Source organism: Macaca nemestrina, chromosome 16 (genome assembly GCF_043159975.1).
Source record: "Macaca nemestrina isolate mMacNem1 chromosome 16, mMacNem.hap1, whole genome shotgun sequence".
NCBI classification, from domain to species: domain Eukaryota; kingdom Metazoa; phylum Chordata; class Mammalia; order Primates; family Cercopithecidae; genus Macaca; species Macaca nemestrina.
This window is the reverse complement of record NC_092140.1, coordinates 76,487,694-76,505,396: the sequence shown is the minus strand read 5'-3', so window position 1 is coordinate 76,505,396 and position 17,703 is coordinate 76,487,694. Positions and strand designations below refer to the sequence as shown.

General features: G+C 36.6%; 1 protein-coding gene across 12 annotated transcripts in view; it reads left to right on the top strand.

The window, feature by feature from the left end:
• The window catches only part of LOC105490730 (uncharacterized), a 442,742-nt gene that overhangs the window by 101,447 nt on the left and 323,592 nt on the right, over positions 1-17,703 (top strand). For 11 of the 12 annotated variants that reach the window (XR_011614784.1, XR_011614783.1, XR_011614782.1 and 8 more), the window contains one exon: positions 5,960-6,101. The exons of the other annotated variant lie outside the window; for it this stretch is intronic. Coding sequence is in view for 7 of the 11 variants with exons in the window: in XM_011756622.2 (XP_011754924.2) it covers positions 5,960-6,101 (142 nt within the window). In the remaining 4 variants the exon portion in view is untranslated. The remainder of the gene's footprint in view (positions 1-5,959; positions 6,102-17,703) is intronic. 12 annotated transcript variants of the gene reach the window in all.

The following is a 17,703-nucleotide window of genomic DNA, read 5'->3' as shown; positions in this document are numbered from 1 at the left end:
CTCCTTGTTAATTTCTTCTGGCATGCAAACAGAGAGGTGAAGTTCAAGGGTAGGGGTATATACTAAGTAGACAAGGACCTGCAAGCCTAGCTCTGGGACTGGGGGAAGCTGCCATACAGAGCAGCAATTTCCTGTCGGAAATCCATACTCAGGACTTCTCTCAGAGACGTTGTTCATAGATAATGCTCATAACAACTAAAAACTAGCAAAGCAGCCAGAAGAAAAATATAAATTTGGTTTGACAGTGTTAAAGTGGCACTTGGCAGAATCAGTTTTACAAATCACTAGGTTAAGCAATGTTCAATACAAGTTTGGAGTAAATGAATACTCACTATGCAGAGCCAAAGATTCATTTATATATTCATTCATTGAGTAATTAGATATTTACTGAGCCACTGCCAGGTGCCAAGCCCAGCTCTCAATCCAGGGTGTTTTAGTGAAGACCACAAAGAGCTGCCCTCCCAGGGTGCAGTTCCAGTCAGGGAAACAGACAAATTAAGAAATAAAAATGTGACATAATAAGTAGTGATAAGATATTTGAAAAAAAGTCAAGCAGGGAAAGGGATTAGGGAGTTGTTTTTTTCAACAGAGAGGTCAAGGAAAGCCTCTCTGAGGAGATGATGTTTGATCAGAGACCTGGATCAAATGAAGAAATGGCCAACTCATGGGAAGATCAGAGGGGAGCAACACCAATAGCCATAAACCAGGATTGTCCCAGGAAAACTAACACCTGTGATTACCCTATAGACCAAGGTGAGGACTTTGGATTTTATTCTAAGTGTGAGGAGAAGCTTCAGGGAGGGACATGATCTGATTTGTGTTTTAAAAAGACCTCTCTGGAAGGTAGACTGCAGACACAGGGAAACCAGTGAAGAGGCCATTGCAGAAGCCCAGGTGGGAGATAACAGCTCAGCTTCACATTGGATTTAGCTTACATCTTTTTTTTTTTTTTTTTGAGACAGAGTCTCACTCTGTTGCCCAGGCTGGAGTGCAGTGGTGCGATCTCCGCTCACTGCAAACTCCGCCTCCTGGGTTCACGCCTCAGCCTCCTGAGTAGGAGTAGCTGGGACTACAGGCGCCTGCCACCACGCCTGGCTAATTTTTTCTTTTTTGTATTTTTAGTAGAGACGAGTTTTCACCGTGTTAGCCAGGATGGTCTCGATCTCCTGACCTCGTGATCCAGCCCCCTCGGCCTCCCAAAGTGCTGGGATTACAGGTGTGAGCCACCGCGCACGGTAGGCTTACATCATTTTTACTAGGCTACACAGAACTCATCCTGAGGCTCGGCCCTCTCATTCTTTCCCAAAGCGGAATTGTTTGCTCTAAATATTAAAGAAAATCAGAGGCTCATTGATTCCAAGGACGGTGCTGGGCTGGTGGAGGATGTGGGTGTCCCTGCAATGTCTCACTGCCCTACCTCTCTTGTCCTCCCTGAGCAGCATAAAGGTCTCAACCCCTCTTCATGCTCTTCATTGTCATTGTAGGTTATTGATTCCAGAATGGAATGTCCTCTCCTTTTCTCTTTCTGTTTGTAAATCAAAAATTCCTTTTGTCTTCCAAAGTAATTTTGAGCATGCAGCAATTGTATCTCTAAACAGCCCCGTCAGAGACATTCTGTATTTTGTTGGAGTTGATCCAAAGGTCCTGATAGATGAATTTAGAATTGTCTTTTAATGGTCCTCAGAAGAGTTTTATTAGGTACATGGTGGACCTGGTGAAACTTGTTGGGACTTGTAGGTTATATAATTCTTTTAGCTTCAATGCTAGAATGCTTGGGACTTTTAACCATGACTTCATTGCTCCTGAATATGGGTTTCATGCATCTGGTTGCTTGGCTGTTTTCAGAAAGTAGGGGTAATAGTCCCATTAATGTATCATCTTTTCCATGATTAGAAAAGAAACCTGAGAATGCTTTCCTAGCAAGTATGTAGACACAGTTTCCTCCAACACCTGTTCTTTCAAGTCATGAGACATTTGAAAATAACTCCACAAGTTCCTGCATCTGAGCCTGTCTTTTGAATATCTATTTGAGCAACATGAAGTTTTGCTAGTGTGAGCTAATGTCAGCATGCACCCTCTTCCTCACTGCCTGTGGATTCAAGTACGGCAAAGGCCTGTTGATTTGGAATGACCAGGAGATGGCTTATTTTGGTTCTGTATCATTAATCAACAGATGTGTAAACAGATTTTTAAAAGTAAAATGCCTAATGTCACACTGCTATTACATTAAGGAGCTAGGATTCTGATTCCCTATTCTAAACATTCATCCACACTGTGATGCTTTGGAAAATTTAAAAATTATGCAACAATGCACTCTGATTGTGAAAGAAATGAGAAAACATAGATGGAAAAAAAGAAATGAACCTCAGAAATTCCACTATTCAGCGATAACCACTGTTAACATTTTCAGGCACTTCTTTTCAGATTTTTTTTTCTACAAAATATAATTGCAAATGCATTTTCAAAGATACTGCTTTACAATTTCCTTTTTCCCTTTAATAATATTTTGGGTTTTGTTCATGTTCTTCTAAATCAGAACATAGATCTGCATTATCATTTTAAAAACTTGCATTGTTTTCCATTCCAGGATGCTAGTACTAATTATTAAAGATTTCATTATTTTTTTTTCTCCTCCTGAGCTTGACTACTGTATTAGTCTGTTCTCATGCTGCTAATAAAGACATACCTGAGACTGGGTAATTTATAAAGGAAAGAGGTTTAATTGACTCACAGTTCCAAATGACTGGGGAGGCCTTGCAATCATGGTAGAAGGCAAGGAGGAGCAAAGTCGCATCTTACATGGATGGCAGCAGGCGAGAGAGCTTGTGCAGGGGAATCCTCTTCATAAAACCATCAGCTCTCCTGTGACTTATTCACTATCAGGAGAACAGCACAGGAAAGACCTGTCCTCATGATTCAATTACCTCCCACTGGGCCCCTCCCATGATACGTGGGAATTATGGGAGCTATAATTCAAGATGAGCTTTGGGTGGGGACACAGCCAAACCATATCAACTACCAATTGATTAACCAAATCCCTCAGTTTGAGGACATTTATTGAATGTTAATAATATTTCAAGTTTGCACTATGCACTTTACATATTTTATTTAGGTAACTTGCTTATAATTTCTTGATAATACTGACTATCCTTATTCTTTATATACATTTCTGTAGGATTGTACACTGATTATTTAAGGGCTTTTCATAAATATTGCCAGAGTATGCCCCAGAAAGGTTCTAACAATTTACATTCACAAAGCACAAAGCATCCAGTGTTTAATTCTCTACATCCACACAATCAATTGGTATTATCAGCTTTTAAAATCTTTTCTAATCTTCTAAGGAAAAATGGTAACTCATTTTTCACCTTAGAATTCTTTGATCACTAGAGAAGCAGAATTTTGTCTCTTGATGTATTCATATTTTTCTCTAAAATATTTTAAATCCTATATATTTGAACATATTAGAAAGTATACTTTGGCCGGGCATGGTGGCTCATGCCTGTCATCACAGCACTTTGGGAGGCCGAGGTTGGGACTATAGGTGCCTGTCACCATGCCTGGCTAATTTTTTGCATTTTTACAAAATAATGCTACAGTTAATATCTTTTTACATATGTCTTTACAAAGAAATTGATTTTTATGGAACACACAGGAACGTTATTGCTAAGTGGCCTAAGTGTGGGTGTGTGTTTTACCTCTAAGAAATGATGCCAGATTGCTTTGCCCGAAGGTCCAAACACGTCCCCTTCCCACAAGTAATCTCAGAGAGTACCCATTTCATTATGTCCAGCCAGCAATAGCTGTTATGGCATTTCAAATTGTTATCAGTCTGATGGATGGTAGTGATAATCATATTGTTACTGCAATTTGCATGTCCATGGTTACTACTTGTGAATTTGTATATCTTTTCATTTGTTTGTTTGCCACTGATTTACCCATCAGTGAATTGTCTTTGCCCATTATTTTATTGAGTTACTTGTTTCTTATGTATTTGTAAGAGATTTTTGCATACTATAAGTAAACTTTTATTTTATTTTATTTTTGAGATGGAGTTTCACTCTTGTTGCCCAGGCTGGAGTACAATGGCGTGATCTTGGTTCACTGCACTCTCTGCCTCCTGGCTTCAAGTGATTCTCCTGCCTCAGCCTCCTGAGTAGCTGGGATTACAGGTGCCTGCCACCACACCCGGCCAAATTTTGTGTGTTTAGTAGAGACAGGGTTTCACCATGTTGGCCAGGTTGGTCTTGAACTCCTGACCTCAGGTGATTCACCTACCTCAGCCTCCCAAAGTGCTGGGATTATAGGCGTGAGCCACCACGCCTGGCTGAAAATCTGCTAATTTTTAAAAATATTTATTTTGAATTCAGAAATTAGTAGAAATTTTAAAATTAATTTTATAATTTTTTACTACAATTTTTGATTTTTTTTCTATGCATGCAGGTATACAATCATGTAACCACCAAAAATAGTTTTTCTCTCATCTTTTCGAATACTTCTGCCAGTTATTTGTTTTCATGTTATATATACTATAATACCTGTAATAGCATTAACATAATGTGAAACAGATCATCTTTATCTACTTATGATTTTAAAATTTGCTGCTAGCTTTTAGAAAATTTCTTTGTTGAATTTAAGTGGTTTCTTTCTAGCCCTATTTTAGTAAGGACTGGCTACTGAATTTCGTCAAATGCCTTTTAAGTATTTATTGATAGGATATGTGCTTTTATCTTTTGCTTTTTTGCTGCACTTAATTCAATGGATGTATTAATTTCCTGATAGTAACCTACCTATTATTCCTGAAATAGAATCTACTTAGTCTTTTGATATATTGAGAGATTCTCTTTGCTAATACTTATTTAGAATTTTTGCTTTTATAGTTATAAGTCAGATTTATTTCTGGTTTCCTATTTTGCTTCTATTTTTCTTGAGTTTGGACATTGGATTTGAAAATTCTGTTCCAATAGTCTATGTAACTATTTTTATACCCGTATCATACTATTTTGGTTACTGTGGTTTTGTAATATATTTTGAAATCAGAAAGTATTGATGTTTCCAGCTTTGTTCTTCATGATAAAGATAACTTTGGTTATATAGGGTCCTTGGGTAAAGAAAATGTGGCACATATACACCATAGAATACTATGCAGCCATAAAAAAGGATGAGTTCATGTCCTTTGCCGGGACATGGGTGAAGCTGGAAACCATCATTCTCAGCAAACTATCACAAGAACAGAAAACCAAACACCGCGTGTTCTTACTCATAAGTGGGAGTTGAACAATGAGAACACAGGGACACAGGGAGGGGAACATCACACACCGGGGCCTGTTGCGGGGGCCGGGAGCTAGGGGAGGGATAGCATTAGGAGAAATACGTAATGTGGGTGACGGGTTGAGGGGTGCAGCAAACAACCATAGCACATGTATACCTATGTAACAAAACTGCACATTCTGCACATGTACCCCAGAACTTAAAGTAAAAACAAATTGTATGTGTAATGGGGTCTTTTGTGATTTTAGGATTGTTTTTTCTTTTTCTGTAAAGAATGCCATGCATTGAATTTGTGGATCACTTTGGATATTTTTACAACATAAATTCTTCCAACCCATGAACAAGGGTTGTCTTTCCATTGGTCTGTGTCTTTAATTTAATCACGAAAGTTTTACAGTTTTCAATGTACAAATCTTAACCTTTTTGGTTAAGTTTATTCCTATTTATTTTTTCTGCTATTGTAAATGGGATTGTTTTCTTAATTTCCTTTTTGAATAGTTCATCGTTAGTATATAGAAATATCATCTATTTTTTGTGTGTTTTTGAATCCTGCAACTTTACTGAATTTATCAGTTCTTTCTGTGGAGTCTTTAGGATTTATTTTATATGAGATCATGTAATCTGCAAACATAGGCAATTGTACTTATTTCTTTCTGATTTGGTTTCCCATTAATTTTTTTTTTTCTAGTTGCTCTGGCTGTATCAAATAAAAGTATCAAGAGTGAGCATCCCTGCCTTGCACCGAATCACAGAGGAAAACCTTTCAGTTTTTCTCCATTGATTATGATGTTAGCAGTGGGCTTTTCACATGTGGGCTTTATTGTGTTGAGGTAAGTTCCTTCTGTAACCATTTTGTTGAGTTTTTATCATGAATGATGTTGATTTTGTCAAATGCTTTTTCTGCATCTGTTGAAATGATCATGTGGTTTTTATCTTTCATTCTGTTAATATGATGTAGCACATTGATTGATTTGCATATATTAAACCAGCCTTGCATTCCAGGAATAAATTCCAATTGTTCATGATGTATGATCTTTTTGATGTGTTGTTGAAAACAGTTTGCTAATATTTTATTAAAATTTTTGCATCCATCAGAGATATCAGCCTTAGTTTTCTTTTCTTGTGGTATATTTGTTTGGCTTTGGTATTAAGGTGATGCTGGCCTCGTAAAATGTGTTTGGAAGGATTCCCTCTAGTTACGTTTTTTGGAAAAGTATAAGAAGGAATGTTATTAATTCTTCTTTGAATGTTTGGTAGAACTCAGCTGTGAGGCCATCTGGTCCTGGGCTTTTCTTTGTTGGGAGGTTTTAAGTTACTACTTCAATCTCTTTATCTGTTATGGGTTTGTTCAGGCTTTCTATTTTTCCCTGATTAAATCTTTGTGGTTTGTGTTTTCCTAAGAATTTATCATTTCCTTGAGGTTATCCAATTTGTTCATATATATTGGTTTGTAATAGTCCCTTATGATCCTTTTAATTTCTTAGGTATCTGTTGTAATGTCTCCACTTTAATTTCTGGTTTTATTTATTTAATTATTCTTTCTTTTTTATAGTTAGTCTGGCTAAGGGTTTGTCAATTTCAACTTTTCAAAAAATCAACTCTTGTTGATTTTCTCTGATTTTTTCTGTTCTCTATTTTATTTATTTCTGCTCTAATCTTTATTGCTTCCTTCTGTCTGCTAATTTTGATATTGCCATTATGTATCAATTTGGGGAGAACAATTTTGAGTCTTCCAAACTAGTTTGGTATATATCTTTAATTGTGTAAATATTCTTTAATTTTTCTCAGTAATATTTTATATTTTTCTGTTTATAGATCTTACAATCTTTTGTTTAATTTATCCCTAAGTATATTTTTATGCAATTACACATACTTTAACATTTCAATTTCCAAATATTCATTGCTTGTGTATGAAATAAAAATGGACTTTTTGCAAATTAATTTTATCCTACAATCTTGAGTTTATTTGTTAGTTCTAGTAACTTTTTTTTCTAGACCTGTTGGATTTTCTACATAGACGATCATGTCATCAGTGAATAACAATAGGTTTACTTCTCACTTTCCAATCTGGATGTCTTTTTGGAGAGAGTTAGTATAGAATTGATTTTCTGTTTTCTTAAATGTTGGTAGAATTGACCAATAAAAGCATCTGGGCCAGGAGTTTTCTTTGGGAAGGTTTTTATCTATAAATTCACCTTTTGATATAGATATAGGACTAATGAGGTTACCTATTTTTTTCTTGAGTGAGCTTTGATAATTTTTATATTTCAAGGAATTTGTCCATTTTTTCCTTATGTTGTTGAAATTATTGACATAAAAGTGCTCATAGTATTCCCTTATTATCATTTTAATAACTGTCAAATTTGTAGCATTGTTATTTTTCTTGTTCCCAATATTGTTAATTTGTTAAAGTGTGATTTCTATAAATGGCATGGTTAGGTTGTGTTCTTTAATCCAGCCTGACAATCTCTGCTTTTTAATTAGGATCGTTAGACCATTTACTTTTAATGTTATTACTTTTAATGTTATTACTGATATGATTAGGTTTCTTTAAAATTATTTTATATTTTTAGAGACAGGGTCTTTCTCCATTGACCAGGCTGGAGTGCAGTGGAGTTCGAGTGCAGCCTCGAACTCCTGGGCTCAAGCAATCTTCCCATCTCAGCCTCCCTAATAGCAGGAATTACCGGCATAAGCCACCATGCCCAACTAGTTTAAAAAAAAAAATTTTGTAGAGATGGGACCTTGCTATGTTGACCAGGTTGGTCTCAAACTCCTAGCCAAGAGTAATCCTCCCACCTTGGCCTCCTGAAGTGATGGACAGATGTAAGCCATGGTGACTGGCAGATATGGTAAGATTTATATCTATGTTTCTATTTGTTTATCTGTTGTTTTTATTCCACCTTTCCTTGTTTTAATTATTAAGATATTTTGAGGCACTAAAAGTCTTATTCATGTAAAATCAGAACTTCAATTTTATATTGAATCCAAAATTTCTTCCCTTACCCTGTGCAGATGATCAATGGCTCAAGGACGCTTTCCTTCTCCCAGATCTTTTATTTTTCTTCCCCTACTCTTTCCAATGCTCAGGCTTCTTGAAGGTTTGGATTGGGAGAAGCTTGATCAGAGTGAAGAAGGCCATGACTCTTTTTATTCAACAGTAGCAAGAGCAACCCAAAATCTTTGTTTTTACATTATTTATGGAAGTTTCGAGTGTTCAGCTAATTGAAAGCTTTAGCTATTAAAAAGAAGACCCTGGTATTAGTCACTTTACAACTGTTGCAAGCCTGTTGAGTTTGAGTGCTCAGAGACAATGTATGTTAGAGCTTGGTGTACAGTTGCTTACCTTAAATAGATTAGGCATTAGTAATTTAATTCTTCACTGAGCTTTACCATTCTGAACTAAGATACCATGTTGTTAAAGTAATGAGAGCTATAGTAACACAGCAAGACAAAAAAAAAAGTTTTTATTTTTATTTTTTTTGGAGACAGGGCTTTGCTCTGTCACCTAGACTGGAGTGCAGTGGCACCATCTTGGCTCACTGCAACCTCTGTCTTCCAGGCTCAAGCAATCCTCCCACCTCAGCCTCCTGAGTAGCTGGGACAACAGGCACATGCCATTATGCCCAGTTAATTTTTGTATTTTTTATAGAGACAGGATTTTGCCATGTTGCCCAGGTTGGTCTCAAACTCCTGGGCTCAAGCTATCTGCCCACTTCAGCCTCCCAAAGTGCTGGAATTACAAGCATGAGCCACTATGTCCAGCCAATAAAATTATGTTAACATCTATGTAATGTCCAATGTTGGTTCTATTTCAATAGGTAATTCTCTTCTAAGTTGTCATTTATAGCTCTTTCTTGGGCTTCTTCCATCTGTGGCTCTGCCATCTCTGACCTAGGACTTCTAAGGTTGCCACACCCATCTACGTCAAACTGACATTGCTCCAGAAATTTTATATGCTAAGTCCTGGGGATGGTATACATCACTTCTGTTCATATTTCATTGGCTGGCCTTCAGTTATGGCTAACTTCAAGGGAGGCTGGGAAATTGGGGCAAGAATAGAAAATGCTTGGTGAAGAGCTAGCTAGTCTCTGTGTAGGAGTGTTTTTTGTTATAAGGATTTTACATATTTAAATTTAAAAGTCCATGAACATGGTTTTTCATCTCTGTCTTCTGTGGTAGTATGTTGACATCATATGGCCAGGTCACTCACCACCTCCTCCCCCCACCAGCCCAAGGAAACTCAGTCTCAATAAGGATGTTTCTTGGGGAGGGGGAAGGTAGCTCATCACACTAACACCAAATCTCTCAGAAGTTGCAAAGCTTGGATTTTTAAGAAAACGTAAAGGGACTAAAGCTTTATAATGAACATTTTAAACAGAAAAGAACAGATGTAATAGAACTCTTATTAAAGTCAAGCAGTAATATCTTCATACTTCATGCTGAGAATTTTTTTCTTTTTCTTCAACTCTTGAATGTCTTTTTAATGATTTTTAACAATTTAAATGTAGAAACATATGTTCTATTTTCTAGAGTTCTGATTTTAGACAAAAAGGCATTTGTATAAAGAATCCTTTAGAGTGTTTATACATGACTCTATGTTTAGTATTTTTCTTACAAATCTCAATCCCCTGGAGTCATGGGGCACTCAGAGCCCAGGGACTCAAGTTCACCATTAGTTTAATGGTTTTGACCTCTGCTCTAAAGTGGATTTGTACAGAGAGTCATGCCTTGCATGTCCTAGAGTCATTAGCTTGGCATGAAATGGTTCTACTGCTTATGTTGCAGTATAATTGTTTCTGAATTGGGCTTCTGTAAAATGATTATGTCTACTCGAAGACTTGAAGAATTTAAGAGCAAACTGCTCATGGGGCGACAGCATTTGAGGGCTGGCAACTGGATAATCTTATGTGTAAACCAGAACCTAATTTTCTCTACTCATTTAGTTACCTAGGGTACTGGCTCACTTAAAGATTTGAGAGGCATCTCTTTTCAAGATTGGTATTTCCCACCATGGCTATGGAAACGGTTCTCTATGTTGGCCAAGCCAGCTCTGAGCAATCTTCTGGGAACTTAACATAGTTTATTATTGAATATTTTGTTCATTAGTTTGGGGTCCTAAGTATGTCTCAGCTTTTTGATATAATGTCTCCAATAGTGATATTTATTTTAACGCATATTCTAGAAGCCAAAGCTTCATTAATTTGACAATGATTGGCTACATGCTTACTACAGGCCAGGGGTCTGCAATAAAAAATCTGCATCAAATAACTTTTGAATGATAAGGTGACCATATTCTGGCCAAAGGGAAGACTTAAATTGAATAAATAAATGTTGCAGTATGTTAGAAAATGGTAAATGTCATGAAGGAAATAAATGGGAGGAGTAAGTTTAAGGGCTGGTAGATATTGCAATATTAAATATGGTAGTCAGGGAGGGTGTTATTGATTATGTGACATTTGAACAAAAACTTAAAGGAGCTGAGGAAAGAGCATTCCAGGCAGAGATGAGAGCAAGGATGAGACCTTTTAAACTGACTTATTTGAGGAACAGCAAAGAGGCCAGCTTGTGTTACTAGTGATAGAGAATGAGGGGACCCTGATAGGAGATGAGGCCAGAGAAGCTGAGTTCTGGGGTGGGAATAGGGTGAGGGGAGCAGAAGAGAGTAAGTCCTGACTAGGAGCAACACCTGAATTTCGTGGCATCCTGGAGGCCAGGCAGAGAAAATGTATGGAGGAGGGAGTGATGGACTATGCCAAAAGATGCTGGTAGGTCACACAAGGCGCAGTCTGAGAACTGACCACTGGGCTTAGATCTGCATTGAGTAAGTGTAGTGGGTTCAAGAGTGAATGGGAGGACAGAAAGTAAAGATTTTTTTTAAGAGAAGTTTTGCTGCATTAAGGTGGTAGAAATCAGAAGCAAAGTTGAGAGAGCTCTTTTACTTTTAAGAAGGGAGAAATTATATGATGTTTGTATGCTGATGAGAAGAATCCAGGGGAGAGGGAAAATTGATACAGGAGAAGAGAGAATTGATGAAGGTTAGAGAGGAGGGATCTGATGCATGAGAAGAGAGATTGGCCGTAAATACAAGCACAGCCAGTACATCCATGGGGAGGGCAAATCAATGGGCATGGTTGCTGGTAGATGGGTAAATATGGAGATGGGACCATGTGGACTCTTCTAATTGCTGGTAGGTGGGTAAACATAGAGATGGGAGCAGGTGGACTCTTCTAATTGCTAGGGCTTTCTTAGCACAACAAGGAGCAAGAGCATCAGCTGAGAGCAGGAATGAGAGAGGACTTTGAGGAGAGAGGAGAAGTAATTGTGAGAGAGGGGAAATGAATGGGGCAAGGAGTGTTACTGTGATTGCTGAGCAGCATTTTGATGGTCATGTCGACGAAGGACTTAAAGAAAGGTAAGAATTGAGGTGTGAGAGGTAACCAGGGGTCAGATCTACTAGAGCCTTACCGGCTGTGGTCATGACTTTGGATTTTATTCTGAGTGAGATGGGCAGCTGTTGGAGAATTTGAGCAGTGGAGTGACACTATCTGACTTAGGTTCTAAAAGGATCACTTTGACCACCCTGTGCAGAATATTTTGCAGCTGCAACAGCAGGACAAAAACTAGTTCAGCAGTCTAAGAGAAAGATGATGGTGGCTGCAGCTAAGGTGCAAGTGGTGAAGGGGAGGAAAAGAGTTGGATTTGAGATAAATTTCGAAGGCAGAGCTGACAAGAATTGTCAATTAAAAGTAGAGTGTGAGAAAGAGGCAATGCATAAATTGAGCAATGCATAAATACTAGTGCTAATTAGATATCAGATTCCTCAGTCCCCAATATACCTATAAGATCAACACCAACTGAGCTGGCATTCTTAGCCATGCAGCAAAATGATCCCCATGTAGACTGAGGCAGGAGTCTCCTTCAGGTTAATGTTGCTAATAGCCTCATATTTCAGACACAAAGGAAGCAGGTTTTGGCATGAACATGCTATGCAGGAGGTTTAAGATGTGTAGTTTTTCAAAGTATTTTAGCATATTTTCTTTTAATTTTATAATTCCAAGATATCTTAAATAGATACCAATTTAACCTACCCTCTGGAAATAGACTGGAAATTTCTTCGTTCAAAAAATGACAGAATTTAGTTAATAGTCTGGCACTCGTTAGAGTTTTCCCAACGATAAAACAAAGTGTATTTATTTTAATGGGAAGTTCTGCTCTGTCCATTCAGTATTTTAATGTTTTCACTTTTTCCTTCTTTAAAACTTAAAACTATAAACGTCTAAAAAATGAATATGCCATCAACTTTAAAAATAAAGATGGCACTTTGCTCCTTCCTTCTTAAAGAACAGCTTGTCTCAATTTTCCCAATCTCTGTTTTCTTGAAATTTCACTTTCTGACTGGGCCAATCTGGCTACATATCCTCTTGCTACTTCATTCTCTTTTATCAGCAAACTTTCAGGATCGCTAAAGAATAATTAGTGTCTTTGCTTCCATCTCCTTACACTTGGAGACTTTCAGAGTTTCTGTAATATCTCGCTGCACAGAGAAAAGCAAACAAAAGGATGCTAGAACATTTTCCCAAAAAGTGCAGTTTAGTTCTTTCCTTCATTGTGTTTGCAAATGATGCCACTGGGACTGAGGGAGGAAATGAATGTATTGCATAGGAATCTTTGTTCTGTGGTTTGGGGAGATCAAGAAGACCAGTACTACCTGGATATTTTATTAACATCTTCAATTTGTTTCTTCGAGTCTTCTTTCCTCTCAGCAGAATGAATGATTAATTTCAGGTAAAAAGAAGCAAGTTTTTTATTGCCTTTCCCCATAATCTGACTTTCAGAGTAGACTCGATGGCTCCAGTTATTGGTGCTTTAAATTGTAAACAGTTGTCAGGTTTGTGGATAGGTGGATCAGGAACAGTCACTTGTGATTTCAGAGATAAAGGCAATGTAGTGCAAATGCTGAGAGCTTGGGGTCTGGGGTCTGACAGATTCTAGTGTCACGGCTCTCTAGCTGGCTAGGCCACTTATAATCTCTCTGGGGTTCAATTTACTCATCTGGAAAATAGGGATGATCATGTTTATTTTATACAGTTGTTAAGATTAAAATAAGTAATGTATCTTAAGCAATTACCACAGTGCCCTGCACATAATAAATACTCAATAGTTGGTAGCTATTTTTATTTTTTATTTTATAAATTTATAATATAAGGAATATGATTTTAACAATTGCATTATTACATATTATAGCTGTTGGGTATATATATCTTATTATATTATATATACATACATACTTATATATACGTGTGTGTATGTAAATATATATATATTTATATTGATGTAAGATTCAGATTTTAAAAAATAGTGTTTTACTTTCTCTAAGCACCCCTGAAGGACTACACCAGTGATTCTCAAAATACAGTATCCAGACCAATGGCATCAGCATCTCCTGGAAACTTATTAGAAATTCAACTCTTGTAACCCCATTTCAGACCAACTGAATTGGAAACCTTAGGGGCGGGGTTTCATAATCTGCGTTTTAATGAGTCTTTTTAGTAACCCTGATGCACTGTGAAGCTTGAGAAACATTGGAAGAGACTATGTTCTCATCCCAGAATAATGACTTTCAAACTAAAACATCCTTGTGGTTAGGTGGCTCACACCTATAATCCCAACACTTTGGGAGGCCAAGGCAGGAGGATCACTTGAGGCCAGAAGTTCAAGACCCAGTTGGGTAATATAGCAAGATCCTGTTTCTACAAAAATTTTAAAAGTTAGACAAGCATGGTGGCTCATGCCTATAGACCCAACTACTTGGGAGTATGAGGTGGGAGCATCACTGAACCCCAGGAATTGAAGGCTGCAGTGAGCTATGGTTGAGCCACTATACTTGAGCCTGGGGGTGACAGGGCAAAACACATTCTTGCTTTAGTTGCTGTCTTGTTTCATGTAGTAAATTCTAAGCATCCTGTAAATGCTGAAGTGAAATCAAATGGTAATATTAAAAACACAAGCTCTTTGTTTAATAAATGTCTACTGAGTGCTTACTAGGTGCAAGGCATTGTGTTAAGATGCTTTAATGCACACCTAGTATCATTGTATTTGGCACAGTGGCTCTCCATTCTTTTCTGTTTGCCTATCTGTCAATCTTTGTGTGCACTGCTTCACTTACTACTGCCTTATAGTAGCTTTGGGATGTGATGGAACAAATTCCTTTTCTTTAATCTCCTTGGCCACTTTTGATCATTTATTCATCTGAATAAAATTCAGATTAAGCATGTTAATTTTCATGACAAGCTATAATATTCACTGGGAATATTTTGTAGATCAGTTTAGGGAAAATTTGTATTTTCCCTAAAATACAAATTTCCCTAAAATTTTAGGGAAAATACAAATTTTAGATCACTTTAGGGAAAAATTGATATCTTCATGATATTTTAAGCATTCTGGTAAATGAATGTGATGTATCTTTCCATTTACTTGAGTGTTCCTTTATGTTTTTCATTAAAGGTATATAGTTTCATACTTTCAAGTAATATACTACTTTAGATTTATTCCCAAGAACCTTACAGATTTAAAAAAATTCCATTTATTTTGGAATAGATATTTTAATTTGTCATTCATTTTCTAATTGGTTGTTTCTTGTGTATGGAAATGTCATTGATCTATTTTTTATTAATTGATCCTGTACTCTGCAATTTTACAGAATTCTCTTATTCTAAAAGTTTGTAATTTTCAAAATATTTTCTGTGGACAATAAGTTCTACAATTAATGACAGTTTTGAATCCCTCTTTATTTTTCTCTTATTTCTATTTCTCATCTTACTGAGTTAGGAAAGACCTCCAGTTAGAAGTTGAACAGTTTTGTAAATAACAGGTGTCTTCATTGTGTTTCTGACTTTAAAGCAGATGCTTCCATCATTGATAGCAAAGTAAGAGGTTTATTTTATATATATACTTTTTCTTTTCTTCTTCTTCTTCTTCTTCTTCTTCTTTTTTTTTTTTTTTTTTGAGATGGAGTTTCGCTTTTGTTGCCTAGGCTGGAGTGCAACAGCAAGATCCCAGCTCACCGCAACCTCCGCCTCCCAGGTTCAAGCAATTCTCCTGCCTCAGCCTCCTGAGTAGCTGGGATTACAGGCATGCACCACCATGCCCCGCTAATTTTTGTATTTTTGGTAGAGATGGGGTTTCTCCATGTTGAGGCTGGTCTCAAACTCCTGACCTCAGGTAATTCACCCCCCTCAGCCTCCCAAAGTGCTAGGATTACAGGCATGAGCCACCGCTCTCGGCCTATATATATACTTTTTCTAGATAAAAGAAGTTTTTTTTCCTCTTCTTAGTTGGTTAAAACTCTGTATTATATGAGAATGTTGAGCTTTTTATCACATAATATGGTATATTTGAGATTTTTAAAATTATTACAGTATTTACATTTATAGATTTTATATCTATTAAATTATCCTTACATTCCTATTTAAAACTTTCTTAACTGCTAGCATCATATGTAGGATTTTTCCATCTATGCTTATACAAGTGATTGAGCTTATAATTTCACTTTCTCTTGCTGTTTTTTGTTCAGTTTGGATATTAAAATTTTGCTGGCCTCATGAAAGAAAGCAGAGAACTTTCCTATCTTTTGGTTTCTGTAATAGTTTGAAAAAGAAAAAGGCTATTTAATTCTTAAAGGTCTGGGAAAATACGCCTATAAGCCTGTCTGGTCCTCATGCTTTTGTGCTTCTTTATGGGAAGGTGATATTTTTGTTGTACATTACTGAGTTACTTTCCCTTTAGGTTTTCTGCTTCTTCTTGAGTCAGTTTTGGGAAATTGTAATATTTTTCCAGGAAACTTTCCATGATCTTTAAGTTCTTACATATTTACTGACAAGTTTGTTAATGGTATTCTCTTACAGTTTTCCAAATCTTTACTGCTTTAATGTGAATGTTTGTGTCCAAAACTCATATGTTGAAACCAAATCCACAGTGCTATAGAATAAGAAGTGGGGCCTTTAGGAGGTGATTAGGTCACTAGGGCTGAGTCTTCCTGAATGGAATTAGTGCTCTTATAAAAGAGATGGAAGGGAGCTTCTTAGCCCTTCTACCATATGAGGGCACAGCAAGAAGATGCCATACGTAAAGCAGAAAGCAGCCATTACTAGACACTAAATCTGCAGGCACCTTGATGCTGGACTTCCCAGTCTCCAGAACTGTAAGCAACAAATTTTTGTGTATAAATTATCTAGTTTATGGTATTTTGTTGCAGCAGCCTGAATAGACTAAAACATTTACTATATCTATACTTAGTCTCTCTTCATTTCTAATATTGTTTGTTTTGTATACACTCTCTCTTTCTTCTACTCTCTTTTACCAAAGACTTATCTATTCAGAGAAAGCAATTTTGTTGATACTGTCTTTTCTTTCTCTTCTGTTTAATTAATTTCTTCTTTTACCATATTTTGTTCCTTTTACCTTCTCTGAGTTTCCTTTTTTTTTTTTTTTTTTTTTTTGAGACAGGGTCTCATTCTGTCACCCAGACTGTAGTGCGGTGCTGCAGTTACAGCTCACTGCAGCCTTGACCTCCTTGGGCTCAGATGATCCTCCCACCTCAGCCTCCAAAGTAGCTGGGACTGCAGGTGTGCCTCACCATGCTTGGCTAATTTTTGTATGTTTTGTAGAGATGAGCTTTTGCCATGTTGCCCAGGCTGGTCTCAAACTCCAGGGGTTAATTGATCTGCCCACCTTGGCCTCCCAAAGTGCTGGGATTACAAGTGTGAGCCAACACACACAGCCCTTACTCTGTAGTTTTTAAAATAATGTTTTGAGTTAAATGTATTAATAATTTACAAATTTCTGTTCCTAATCTGATATTAAGTCTATACATTTTCCTATTTAGCTGCACATGAATACAAATGCTTCCATTGTTTAATTATAAATATTTTATATTTCTTATTACAATTCTTCTTTGACCCTTGAATTATCCAGAAGTATTTTTTAGTTTTTAAATACATGAATTAAAAATTTTAATTGATTCCTTACTTTATTGGAGACTGTGGTCTATATGATGTCATTTGTTTGGCATTTGTTGAGACTACTTTAACTTACTTCAAAGATATTTAAAAAATTGTTCTGTGTGTAGTTAAAATGAATGACATTCTGTATGTGATACACATTCTTAGATTGAGCTTGTTTATTCCATTGTTTGAATCTTTTGTATCTTTACTTATTTCCTCCTCATTTGTTTTGGGAACATTAAAATCTTTCACTATAGTTGTAATGTGTCAGGTTCTCTTTATAACTCATCAATTTATGATTTATATATTTTGAAGTTATCTTCTTAAGAGAATATAGCCAAGTGTGTATAGGGATGGGTATAATAGTAGATCATAAGGATTTGGGGGATGTCAAATACCAGAGATAAAGAACAGCTGGAGAAGAAAG